This window comes from Carettochelys insculpta, chromosome 8, assembly GCF_033958435.1.
Source record: "Carettochelys insculpta isolate YL-2023 chromosome 8, ASM3395843v1, whole genome shotgun sequence".
Taxonomy (NCBI): Eukaryota; Metazoa; Chordata; order Testudines; family Carettochelyidae; genus Carettochelys; species Carettochelys insculpta.
Genome location: NC_134144.1, coordinates 27,554,284 through 27,568,155, shown reverse-complemented (window position 1 = coordinate 27,568,155; position 13,872 = coordinate 27,554,284). Strand labels below are relative to the sequence as shown.

The 13,872-nt window shown below is 44.5% G+C and overlaps 1 protein-coding gene across 1 annotated transcript in view; it reads right to left on the bottom strand.

Moving 5' to 3' along the window:
- Positions 1 to 2,548: 2,548 nt before the first annotated feature.
- FRZB (frizzled related protein) overlaps positions 2,549 to 13,872 on the bottom strand; it is a 59,427-nt gene continuing 48,103 nt past the window's right edge. The window contains exons 4-6 of the mRNA XM_075001469.1: positions 10,375 to 10,579; positions 10,033 to 10,096; positions 2,549 to 3,983 (exon numbers count right to left, since the gene is read on the bottom strand). Of these exons, the coding sequence (XP_074857570.1) occupies positions 3,873 to 3,983; positions 10,033 to 10,096; positions 10,375 to 10,579 (380 nt within the window). The 3' untranslated portion in view covers positions 2,549 to 3,872. The remainder of the gene's footprint in view (positions 3,984 to 10,032; positions 10,097 to 10,374; positions 10,580 to 13,872) is intronic.

The following is a 13,872-nucleotide window of genomic DNA, read 5'->3' as shown; positions in this document are numbered from 1 at the left end:
GCAGTGTTGGGGCAGGCAGCACAGCAGCTTGGACTCCAGGGCACACCAGGCACGGTGGCCTGGCAACCTGGGACCCTGGCACACTGGCCGGGGCAAGCCAATCTGGGTGGGCCTGGCAGTCCTGATCCTGATCCCAGCCTGGGCTGTAACTGTCTGCTAACTGGGTCACAGGTTGAAACCACTGGAGTACAGAATAGAGTACTATAAACATCAGTGTATGAAATTTTAATTTTTACTGATTTTACTAGTGCTTTTTACACAGGCAATTGTAAAACCAGGCAAATCTAGGTAAGTTGATGACCCCCCCAGAAGAGCTCTGTGTAACCATAAGGGTGAGTTATATGGGCCCATGGTGCAGTAGCACTCAGGATACTCCAGTCCCAGGGCCCAGTTCCACCAAAACTTGCAGCGTGCGCCTCCTGTGCTCCTTGCCCCCTTCTGCTGCCCCAGGCATTCCCACTCTGTGCATCCCCTGGGTGACTTAAAATGCCCCAGCAGCCCCCACTGCCACTGCAGCGTGGCTGGTGTGGCTTCCTGCCAGCCACTTCCTACAGCTGTTGGCATGTGTAGTTCTGTGGCCTGGGGAGCAGAAGGCAGTACATGGAGAAACCTTCCTCTGTGCCCCAAGCTGCAGGAATGCACAAGCCAGCAGCAATGGGCAGCAAGCACAGGACAGTGCTCTAACCACACTGCACTATCAGCCGCAGCAGGGACCCCCCAAGGTAATTTTAAGGTGTCCGGGGCAGCAGGTGGGGCTGGGTGACACTTGGAGGAGAGCATGCATGGGGGCAGCGGGGCAAGGGAGAGACACCCCAAGGAGCCACTGCCAGAGAGGTAAGCATAGCATCTCATATCCCTCCCCCCACAGCCCCATGTACACCCCATTCCCTCCAGAGCCTGCACCCTCTCCCCAGTATTTTCCCATCCTGCTCTCAAAGTCCCTCCCAGGGCTTACACTCAGGACCCCCATATCCTGCCCCAGGCCAGAGCCAGCCCCCACTTTATCCCAAAGCTGGCATCCCTCACTCCCTTCTGCACCCACATTCCTTCCCAGAGCCTGCACCACAGATCCTCTCCAGCACCCAGCCCTGCCCCCCCCCCCCAGTGCCTGTACCCCAACCCCCACCCAAACTCCCTCCCAGCACCTTAGGCAGGTGAGGAATGAAGAGAGTGAGTGAGGGAAGGGTGCGCGCATTCTGGGCATCACCAAAATTCCTGCAAGCCTGCTGCTCCTGCCCCCAGGAGTACAAATACCCCTGGCTGAGAACCACTGGACTGACTTGCCCAGAGGGTTGCACCACTGACGACCTGCCTACTGAGGCTGAAAACAAGAAACGACTGCGAGATCACACCAAACTGACAAGAGGCACTCGTGGTGAATGGCCCCTCTCACGTGTGGTTTAGACAAGGGGTGTCCAAACTTTTTTCCATTGGGGGGCCACATAACAATGTTCCGTGGCCAAACACAAAATAGCCAAACCATACCCGACCCCCAGGCTTAAGTCCCCACCCCCCATCCCCAAACTGTCCTCTCACAGCTCCAAACCACCCCCTGCTGACCCCAGGCTTGACACACACACACCCCACAGCCCCCCAACCGCTACTCCTCCTGCATCCCCAAGCCGCCCCCAGGCTTACCCCCCTCACAGCCAGGCACCCTACACCTCACCCCACTGACTCACCAGAGTTGCCGCTGGAGCTCTGAGAGCCACACAAGCTGCACCGAGCCCCCAGAGCAGTGCAGCCACCTCTTAAAGATGGTGCTGCTGCCAGCTCTGTGGGCCAGATTCTGGACCACGGGCCCCAAGTTGGACCCCCGGTTCAGACAATAGTTCTGTCTCAGGGCATGCTTGGCAAAGAAAATTTACATTTTTCATAGGAAACACAAATACCTGAAAACCAAAGTATTTTGATTTGGAAATGCCACCACAGTGCTTCATGGGAGATGTGGTTTGGTTGTCTCATGTCTCCCTACCGCTCTATGGCCTGGCCTTAATTCTCCTGTATTGAACCAGTCAAAGAATCCAAGATATGGAGGAGAAAGGACGTATCTGACATTTTCAGAATGGAAAATTCCAGTTTTCTAATTAAAACTGATTTTTCATTTTGAAACATACTCTAACTTAATTATCATATATTTCAATTGACCAAAGTGTTATCCCAGCTCATAGATATTGTGAGATTTAAACTTTCTCCAAATCTCTGCCAGATATTCAAGGGAGAGTGCAACTGTTTGCTGCCCAGATCTATTCGCATTCCATTACTAATTTCCTGTGCTATCCAGTACCATCTGCAGCCTTACTTTCCATTTTAAGAATATAAAACTTTGTGTCTGCTCAGCGCCCAGCACAACAGTGTTCTTGACATTTGTTTATTAATAAAAACATTAATATTATGAACATTTTTGAAATATTTCTGCCTTCACTGCTTTATTTGCATTTAAATTCAGTAGATGTTTATTCATAACTACCTGAAAATGGCAGTGTTCTCGCCTGTGGACTCCTGTGTATCAACAGTAACCATGAAATATAGGAGTTCCCCAAGAAAAGAAATTCAGTATTTTCAACTGAAAACACAGTAAAAGTCTGCATCATAAGTGTTTTATTTTCTGTACACCATACCTCAAAATCTTGGCATTCTACTTACATCATTATTAAAAAACAAACAAACAAACAAAACTATAATTTCAAATCGTTGGCACTGACTTACTGAAAAATTCTATTGAAGGAAGAAAATGAAGGGGCTTTTTGTGTTGGTACACATTGTGGACAATAATAAATCACCAACTATAAAATATGCATTTGGTGCAAAAGTCAGGATAAGGTCTTTGTTGACAACTTTCATTCGTTTATTAAACATATTTTATCGAGCATTAAACACTGCTGTTTATGTAGGCACAGAAATAAGAATAACATCACAAAATCAAAATGATAAAGTGCAGACCTATTCTGAGAAGCAGGCCTGGTAAATCAGTCTACTCCTACGATTCAGAAGGGTGGAGGGGGGAACGGAATTGCCATTATGAGAGCGAGTATATTGTAAATTATGTTGTGAGTTAACAGAACTATACGATGTTTCCCACAAGGATTAAAGCATTTGAGAAACTGTCCCATATGTTTTTATTGTGAAAAATGTAAGGTAGAATTAAAAAATTGACAGTGGTTTATTTAAGAGTAAGCAAATTGAAAGGTTGTGTTAATTAGAATGCATCTTTTAACCCAGATCTCCTCCTTAATGTTGATAAGGTATTTTTTGTTGTTAGATAACTGAAGAACTACATATTTCAACTGGTTTTCAACCCATCACAATCTTCTTTTCCAATTTTCTGATGCTAATCCTACACTTTTTTTTTTTTTGCTCTTCAGTATTTTTCCAGAAGTGTCATATAATTCTTAACTTATGACCATTATATTTAAACTAAAACTTACACTTAAAAAATGGCTGCTGCGTCCATGATTAAGCGCACGGTACAAAGGGAGAGGAGCAGGGAAGCTGGGTTAAAGTCACTTGTTTTAAGGTCCGAGTCTGGCCAGATCTCATTCTGTGCTGAAGTCTTTTCTAAGCAACATGGCTCAATCAATAAAAAACAATAGCTAACATGTCTGTTAACGTCAGTAAATGTGCCCTCCTTTCTTTTTCATCTCATAAAGGCAGTTTTCTGCAGTTATCAGTGAGATACAAGTATATAATTTTCCAGGGTTTAGATCCCCACTCCCAAAAAGGTCAAAAACAAGAGGGAAAATAACTAATTAGCTACATGATTTTGCAGTAAACAATAGAATATAACGTGCAATAGTGCAATCTGTCCCTTGCTGCTCCAACAATGCAAGTCTTCACACGAAGTCCATTGATTTTTACATAGCTTTTCACATTTAATTGCGTGTTTGTCGTGGATTACTGCTCTTGGCAGACTTTTGAGCAGAATCACTTTGTCCAGGTTCATTTTTGCCTTTTCCAGGATGATGGAGTTTCTGATCCCAGCGCTGAACAATTAAGCAAACAACATAAATAACCGAAGGAAAACATTTAACAAAAACCCAGCTGCATGTTTTCAAAAGACCTTAAACTCAGACATCTTTACAAAACTCTTGCACAAATTGTACTCGGCTGATGCAAAGCAGTATTTCTAGAAGATGTTGTTCCCCTCCCCCCACCCTCAGAGGAACAAATGTTGAAGACTTTATAAAAGAAAAGTGAATGTGTGACTTACAGAGTTGTGTCCCAGAGTGAACAACATAGGGACAGGGATGTGGCTACCTAAATGTGTACCAACATAATATCAACTCTGCAAAGTGCAGGGTAAACCAGGTCCATGCTCCCATGGACAATTTTTTTTTTGGACCTTTGTTTCTTCAGCTGTTTTTGGCAGGTATGTGCCAGTAAAGGCTCAAATGTTAGGTATTTACTTAAGACCATGATTCTGCAAACTGACTTGAGCAAACCCTTAATCCAGTTTACTTCAGCATGGCTCTCTGTTGAGGCAGTTATCAACTCATATTATTCATCTTGAAGGACTAGGGTCTAACCCTAAGAGGTGCTGAGACCCCTCAACTCTCAGGCTGGGTCTGCACTTGCCCCCAACTTCGAAGGGGACGTGTTAATCAGGGCGACAGAAGATTACTGAGGAAGTGCTGAGGTTCATATGCAGCACTTCATTAGGCTAATTCTCCCCTGTGGCAACTTCGAAGCACCCATCAAACTTCAAAGTGCCCGTGCTACTTCGAAGTCCCTTTACCTCCAAAATTTTGAGGAGTAAAAGGCACTTTGAAGGAGCGCAGGCACTACGAAGTGCCCGTGGCTACACGCAAGCTGGCACTTCAAAATTTAATGCTTCGAAGTTGCTGCAGGGGAGAATTAGCTTAATAAAGTGCTGTGTATTCACCACAGCACTTCATTAGTAATCTCCCATCGCACTGATTAACATGCCCCCTTCAAAGTTGGGCGCAAGTATAGACAAGCCCTCAGTGAAACAACTGCAGCTGATGGCACTCAGCACATGAACGGATCATGTTACTTATATAGTCTCAGGATGAGTAACATTACATACAGACCTCATCATCTTTAGAAATCTTACATTGGTTCCTTCTTTGTGTTAGGATAATTCTGCAGTGAAAGTAATCTTAAAACGAACACGTGCTGGGTAAACACCTGAGTCTTCTATAACATGAAACGTGGCAACTACAGGTAAAGCATACACAATTCTCCCACAAGGAGCTGAGTTACAAATTTAATTAACACTTTTTTTTGTTTTTAGTGAGCATCATCTTCATCACATCTGGGATGGTGGCTGGAGCACAAAGGGCATACAAATGTTTAGCTTATCAGGCATGTAAATACTTTACAATACCTGCTATAAAAGCTCCAGGGGGTGCACAAGAAGCAGGACTGAGTGGACTTGCAAGCTCTAAAGTCATATGATTTTGCTTTTTGAGTACAATTATGTAACAAGCTACATTTGTTAATTGCACTTTCATGATAAAGAGGTGACATTAAAGTATTTGTATGCGGTAAATTGAAAAATATGAATTATTTTATCATTTTCATAGTTCAAATATTTGTAATAAAAGTACAGTGAGCACTGTACACTTTGTATTCGGTGTTGTAACTGAAAATGTAGAACATCCAAGATAGTTAATACATTTCAATTGGCATTCTATTGTTTAGCAGTGCAATTAAAACTGTGATTAATTGTAATTAATTTTTGAGTTAATCGTGTAAGTTATATGATTAATCGACATCCCTAGTAGCAATCAAACTCCACTGTGAAAATCAAATTAGATTTTAATGGCCTATGCTTTACTTTACTCATGTAACTTGCTTCATCGAACTCAAAGAAATGCTTGTGCTCAGCAGCTTAAGAACAAGTTCCAGACATAATTTAGTTGCTGGATTTTCATCTTCCAGTCATACTAGACAGAAGAGCAGGCTCTTTTCAGTTTTTAGTGGGCTTCCACAATATGTATGTGTAGTTTTTTTTAAACAACCTGGCAGTGTCCCTTTAAGCAAGAACTGCTGGCTTCTTAAGAGATCACATTAACATCGTGAAAATGTTTTGGCAGACAGCATGATACAATGACAAACAGAAAGGTGTCTTACTCAAAAAAAAAAAAAAGTGTAAATAAAGTCACCTGTGGACCTTTTCAGAAACCGATGATAGAAAAGCAGTCAAGTGATGCATAAAGCAGAGTCAGCATGGGGGAACTGCAAGTGGTGTAACAGATGATAACTAAGCTACGAGAGCAGTAACAAACTTATATCACTAGATTCAGGAAACCAGCACTTAAATGGTACCAGAGAACAGCAATGTGAATTATCATATGATCTGTGGCACTGGAGTTGAGAAGGATCCGAAAGACAAAAATTTAGAATAGGTAGTCCAGTCTAATAAAAGGAATATGGATGACAGCTAGACACAGAAGAATTTGTACAGAAAACAGGATTTTTCTCGCAATAATCACTAAGCTATGAAGTAAATAAGGAGAAAGACACACACACACACACACACACACAAAAGATGTAGGGAACCATATGTTGGAGAAATGCTTTCCATGTAAACTCATGTACTCTGTAATGCTGCTAAGGCTACTAGAACCATTCATGTTCTGACAGGTGTCAGATATAGAAGATAAATCTTAGGGGCCAAAGGCTGTGTGGATGCCTGCTTCCCAATCAGCTTTTCCAGGAATTATGAGCTATTAGGGTGGAACATACGTCATTTTGTGTCTGCTTCAGTTCCTCCCTATTTCTCTCTTTTCTTTCAGATATGAACTCTTATGTTTTTATTCCTCCCATGTACTTTTTCTTGCTCACATATGTAAAATGTTTTCTCAGAGGATGTAGCCAGACAAAGTCTCCCCCTTACAAGCCAGCTTGCTCGTTGCCCCCCCCCACTGAGGAGCACACAGGGCACGGAAACGGCTGCTGACAGCACAGTCTTTGATGCCCTCATTGAGGCCCAGATATGCTAGCTTATCGTGACCCTGAGAAGCAGAAAGTACAGCTAGAAGGCTAACAGGCCAGACTGTCAACATGGGGTCGGGGGGGACCCTCAAGAAATCACCCCAGCTGGCATTGATCAATATGATGCACACACACAATCACCCAGAAGGGGACGTGCCCCACCCGCACAAAAGAATGTCCTGTACTCCTAAATTGTTTATCTCTTGTCTTACAAGTGCAAACTAAGTAAGAAATGCCCTTGTAACAAACTGGCGTCACAAAGACAGACCAGTACGATCTGGCACCATAGATAAGAAAGAGAATACATAACCCAAAAGGGGTATAAAAGATGGGTCCAGCAGAACTCTAACTTTGAGTGCATTCAACCAACTTCCTGCTGGTCGGGTCAGGTGATTGCCTCCCGAGGTCCACTACTGGGGACGCCCAACCTCGTATTCGTCTTTCCGCGGAATTGAGTGACCGATCCGGCTTGGCTACGCTGGTATCGAGAGACGCAGAGAGGGTAAGATACACCCATGCTAGGTCTCTGACTTTTTTTGTGCACAGCTAAAGAATTAGAGCTCTGTAACTAGTGTCAAGATATCATTGTGTTAGATGATAACAGATATCTTTGTATTGGATTGTAACGTAACTTGTTAACACCTGTACTTTGCTAGCATATAAGAAGTAAACAATAGCCTTTTGTAACCGCACGCTTATAACTGTAGCTTAATAAACTTGTAACTAGTTAAGATCCAAGCCTAACTATTTTGTTAACCCTTTTGTCACTGCAACGCAGCCGGCACAACAAAAGAACTTTAACCGTTTGGTTACCACAGCCTGGCCGTGGGTGAGAGTGCTGGGAGCTGCCTGCTCTAACAGTAAAAACTGGGTTGCTTAGGACCCAGAGGAGTACCTCACCGCACATTACCCGGCCACCGGCTAACAGAGGAAGAGCTGCATCTAGGAAAGAGGCCAAAGCTGAACAATTTATATTAAATGTGGGGTTCACAAGTCTATACGTGAGATGTGAATAAGGCTTGTAAAACCACATTCTGTCCTTAGCTGTCAAAACAAAAAGGCAGTCATGTGGCACTTATTAGGTGATGAAGTTTTGTGGGACAGACCCACTTCTTCAGATCTATAGCCTTACCAGAACAGCACAGAGGACCAAAAACTGTTATCAAGGTTGACTAACCAGAAAATTGTAATCAAGGCTGGCAAATCAGAAGAGCAGAAAGATGGGGGGAGTGCGTGGGGGGAGGAAGTTAAGAGTTAGATAAAACATCAAAGTATGTAAAAGAGTCCTCATAATGGGTCAGGTAATTGCTGTCCCTGTTTAAACTACGTGTTAATCTGTCGAATCTGAATATGAATGTTAGTTCTGAGCATTCTTTATTTAGATGGTTGTTCAAGTGCCTTTCCAGTAGAACACAAACTCTCAGGTCTCTAACGAATAGCCCACTTCATTAAAGTGCTGGCTGACAGGTTTGTGTATTTGGAGATTTTTGATGTCTGTTCTATGTCCAGTATTGGAGGGGTAGCCATGTTAGTCTGGATTTGTAACAGCAACGAAGGGTCCTGGGGCACCTTATAGACTAACATGCTCAAAACTTTTCTGTTAGTCTATAAGGTGCCACAGGACCCTTTGTTGCTGTTCTATGTCCATTCATTCTTTGTCGCAGAGTGTTTGCTGTCTGTTCTATATACATGATACATGGTGTCTTGGCATTGTTTTTTGTTTTGACAGAATACGGACTAACACGACTATCTCTCTGCCCTTAGCTGTGTGTAGATACTTCCCAGTGAAATGCAACCTTTTCAAGATGGGGATACATTTTCAAAATTCAGGAAGACTTGCTGACCCAAGGCAATTCAAAACCGGGGGGTGGGGAGCTGGGGGGAGGTGGGTTCTCCTCTGTGAAAAATGCACACACATACAGCTTAAACTCTCTCAGAACACCCTCCCTGACCCTCCCCCTTTCAGGCTTAATCCTCTCTCAGATAGGATTGCCAAATTTTTGGAAAACTTATGCAGGACAGGCAGCCCTATCTGTGGGATCCCCAGCCAGGGTTGCATGTCCTGTATAACACTTCCAAAACCCAGAGGCGTGGGGGGAGGGGTGAAGAGAGGCAGGGACTCTGCAGGCCCATGGATGAAAGCCAGATGGGGCATGGAGCCCCGGCCAGGGTGTGGGGGGGACCCTGCAGCCCCCGGCTGCAAGCCCTGGCCAGCAGTGTCAGTCGTAACACCCCGGCCAGATGCGATACCCTCGCTGTCCCACAGCTGGAAGATGGCTGGAAGCCCTGGCCAGCAGCACCAGCCATAGGACCCCAGCCAAGTGCAGCGGGGACCCCAGGTATCCTGCAGCTTGAAGCTGGGGAGCACTAACCGGCTCTCAGCCCCTCCTACTCCCCACCAGGCTTAAACTTAAGCCATCCTGGCCCCCCCACCTACCTAACAGGTAAGTGCTACTGCCCTGCTGACCCCTGCTGCTCCTTCGCTGGGCTCTGCCCAGCTCCCCCCAGCCCTATCACTCTCTCCCCTGACCTGCAGCCAGGCAGTTCCCTCCCCTGCAGGCTTAAATGGTACTCATTTTAATTGCTTTCAGGGTGGTATCCCTCTTGCCAACTGTTACAGCAAATAAACTGAATTCCATTTGAGCACTGCAGACCAGGGACTGGTAGCCAACAAGGAGTTAGGTAGCAGCTCAGGAGCTGAAAATGGCTCCTTAAGAACCCAGCCAGTGACCCTCAGAAAATCTAATCATGACCCATGTTGGGTTGAGACCCAGAGTTTTGGAATCCCTGACCTAAATGCAGAATTTGGCCGTAGCACTCAATTCTGCTCTTGCCGTTTTAAATCCACAGGTCAGGTTTCAATTGCTGCTATACTTGTATAAATGTGGAGGAACTCCACTGATTTAAAGTATGTTACTCCAGATTTACCCTTGTGTAATGGAATCAGAATATGACCCATTAACCTTAATGTGTAGAATCGGACCTCACACATATTATCTCTTTTCTTAAAGATGAGATGCAGGAGCTGTATCCATTGTCAAGCATTATTGATGTCATGAAACATTGTCTTACCTTTACTTTTTTACCAAGACGATCCTTCCATTTCTCAGCTATGGATCCTTCTACCAAGAGTAACCTATACATTTAGGATAAGACAGTTTTTAATTTCAAGATGCGTAAGATGTACATCATAATATACATAGTACTAATAGGATCTGCTCAAAGAGGAAGAGTGAGAACCTCACAGCAATCACTAGTGATGAGTCCAGGTAATTCAAGAGCATTACTCTTGAATTCTGAAGAAAATTCTGCCCAGTTTCCTTCATAGGGAACAATGATGGCTTCAGAATGAGGTGTCATGGGTGCACAAATAGAGCAGGGAAAGTAGTTAAAGGACATTAAAGAACAAATTACCTGGAGCGTTCCTCATCTTCGTAGCCCATTATAATGTATTCCTCATTGGCATTGAGCGGCGGGCACAGACAGCCAGAGTTTGTGTAAAGATTAACAGTGTCCTTAGGAATATTCACCAGGGAAGATTTTAATATTTCCTTTACTTCAACTACTGCAGTGACATCATGACATTTAGTCTTCACCTCCTTCACTTTAGCTCGAATGACTAGGGAAAAGTAACAGAGTGTATTTAACAGTAGCAAATAATGTAGGTCATTTCAATGCCATCCTTAGTGAACTGATGGAATAGTCTTCTGTGTGCCCCTTTATCAAAGCTCAACTGAACTCCATCTAGATTTTGCCCAGATTCCCCCTCTCCCTATTTTTTTACCTTATTGTCTATAAAGAGTAACCTATATACTTCAGCTAGCTCACTATATCTAACAGTAATGTAGGTGCTCTGTGCAGTGAGTAATTCAGCCATAGGCCTGTCTCCTTACTTTGAGTATTTTTAAGCCTTTTTCTGTAATTCCTGTCTTTTAAATTGGTAGTTCATATTTCATATTGTTTCCTCTAGGTTCATTTGTCTTATGCTACAACTTTTTTCTTATCTAGGCATATCTCAATGTCATCCAAAGCCTTTCACAAAATTGAGACTATAGTCAAAAGCTTAATTGTATTATCATCTCTGTGGAATGACATGGCCTTTCCTTTTCTCTTCTCCCTTCAGTGACCCAGCATCAGTCTGCTCTGTTTTCCATGAACTCCAGTGCTCTTGATCATAACCAGATGACCAGCCTAATTGCTCCTTCTCTAATCCTATCATTCACTATGAACTGCACAGTAGGAAAAGTTGCCTTTGAAGGGCAGCAGTTTTACAGGTCTCTCATGGTGACCAGTGAGCTTGCACCACACGCAAATCCAGAAACGATATTCAAGGGAGTACTCCCTTTTGCACTGTTTTCAAATAAGGGACTCTTCCTTCATTTTCATTCCAAATTCTTCAGATTCTTAATATTACAATCAGGAAAAATACGGACAAGATGTAATGAAACTCCATTAATCTACCCCCACTCTTCCCTCTCCCTCACATAGGTTTTCCACCCACAGACATGATCAGCATGCACTGCTAAGTTAAACACAACTGTTCAACAGCTCACAAGTATTATACAGAGGAAACATTTTACCCAAACCAATCCACTTTCTTAAAACCTTTTAAGGCTTTACTACTCAAGCCTACTTTGTTTTGGTACTCTGTTAATGTGCTTCTGGAGGTCATTAAATTCAAAACAAATAAAAAAGAGGAATGGTGCCACACAATATAAAGAGAGCCTGTGGTAAATCATCTGTATTCTCTCCAAAAGAGCTCCCATACTGTAGCTGTAGCATGCCGTCACTCAGTGATTTTCTTCCATGGGCAACTGCAGTTTCCACTGGAGAATAATCACACCACAGACACTGCCCAAACATAACCACCACTACCACATATAAAAGAGATAATGAGGCAGAAATCATAATCCTGCTGCTTTTCACTGACTTTTAAGAGTTCATCAATATCATTTAGTAGAATTTATTTTACTGCAGCCTTGTTGGATATTATTTGTTTACATATGTACTTAAAACAAACACAGTGAAGACAATGCTATTGTTTAAACCGATAGCCTGGTCATGTAAACCTATATCATGACTTCAGTAAAACTAATGGCGGCTACTCACATGAGTAAGGGAATGCAAATCAACATGTTAAGATTTCAAGGACCCAATTTTACATTTCTTATTCCTATATGTATCCTATATACATTCTTATATGTATCCAAGAAATTTTGTTGACTTCATCAGGTTTATTAGTGTAAGAAAGACTTGTCTGAATAAAGGCTGCAGAACTGGACCCAAGGGATGTCTAAAGAACAGAGAAACCTGGAAAGCTCAGGAAATAATCTAGATACCATGGGGGTAACACAGGGGTTACTGACCACTTAGCTGTTGACCTGCAGGATCCTCATTACTGGCAATGAAGCAGAAAAAGGAAAGAATCTAACATCAGTATCGGATCCTAGGATGAGTTTGCAGGGATGACAGCTGGGGAAAACATCTTTGTGTTGCTACGCTGAGCAAGTTTGAGCTAGAAATCAGACTGAAAGATTTAACTTAGAATCCTACAATGTCTTTTTTAAAACTAAAATCACTTAGGCCATGTCTACACTACAAAATAACTTTGATGTTGCTTACTTCGAAGTATAACTTCACAACTGAGCATCTACACACAAAAGGCAACCCCTCTTACTTTGAAGTAGGGTCCCTGTACTTTGAAGGGAAGCATCTACACAGCAACAGATACTACTTCAAACTAAGGGGCCAGTATATGATGCAGGCAGGGGTCGCATGGCCGACAAGCCCTTCCAGGCCTGCAGCCAGCTGCCCCCTTAAAGAGCCCCTCTCAGCACCCCCACCCTGCACTTCCTCACAGCTGTCAGGCTGCACACAGAAGGGCAGACTGCGTGCTCGGGAGAAGATTGGGTTGGTGATGCCTGGTCAGACGCTCTCCCAGGAGGACCTCCTCACGACTGTGGTCAGTCTGCTGGCCATGCTACTCGCCATAATCTTCGAACAGCATGGCCAGGCTGCTTGCATGGGCCCCATCCTCCAGGCCCTGGGCAGGGCCCTGCTGCCTCTTCCATGGTTCCCCTTGGTCCAGCACTGATGGGCCTTCGCCACCAGCACTGAGTGGTGGGACCGGCTAGTTCTGGGGGACTGGGATGACGAGCAGTGGCTGAGGAACTTTCGCATGACACAGCAGACATTCGAGGACCTCTGCCACTGCCTCGCCCCAGTTCTCTAGCACCAGCACACCCAGATGCAGCCAGCACCCCCACTGCAGAGGAGGGTGGCAATCGCACTGTGGAGGTTGGCCACCCCAGACAGCCACCAGTCCGTAGGCCACCAGTTTGGGGTGGGCGAGGCCACCATTGCAGCAGTACTGCTAGAGATAAGACTGGCTCACACCACAGACCATGCTGGGGAGGGGGTTACTGGGGAAGGGAAAGGAGGGCCCAGCTAGGGATGGGAGACCGGGAAGGGGGGCCACCCGGTCCGGTGTTCATGAACATGTCTTCCTTCCACCCCTGCAGGTTGTCTGAGCCATCAACATCGTGCTCCTGCAATACATTGTCACCATCGGGGACCTGGACGCCGCCCACACCGGGTTCATAGAGCTGGGGTTCCCAAATTGTTTCAGCGTGCTAGATGGAACCCATGTGGTGATCCAGGCCCTGGATCACAGCTGGGGTGCCTACTTTAACAGGAAGAGGTAACACCCCCCACTCTCCATCCCTCACACTCCCCCACCACACATACAACCCACACACCCCCCTTCACCACTCCCCCACCATGAGCCAGGGACTCAGGGTTAGGTTGGGAACACGGAACTTTACTGCTGGGGAAAAAACATATTTGGCAAAACAAAACAAACAAGTTGAACTTTGTATATTACACGGGAGTAAAAGCTGTATGGAAGGGAGG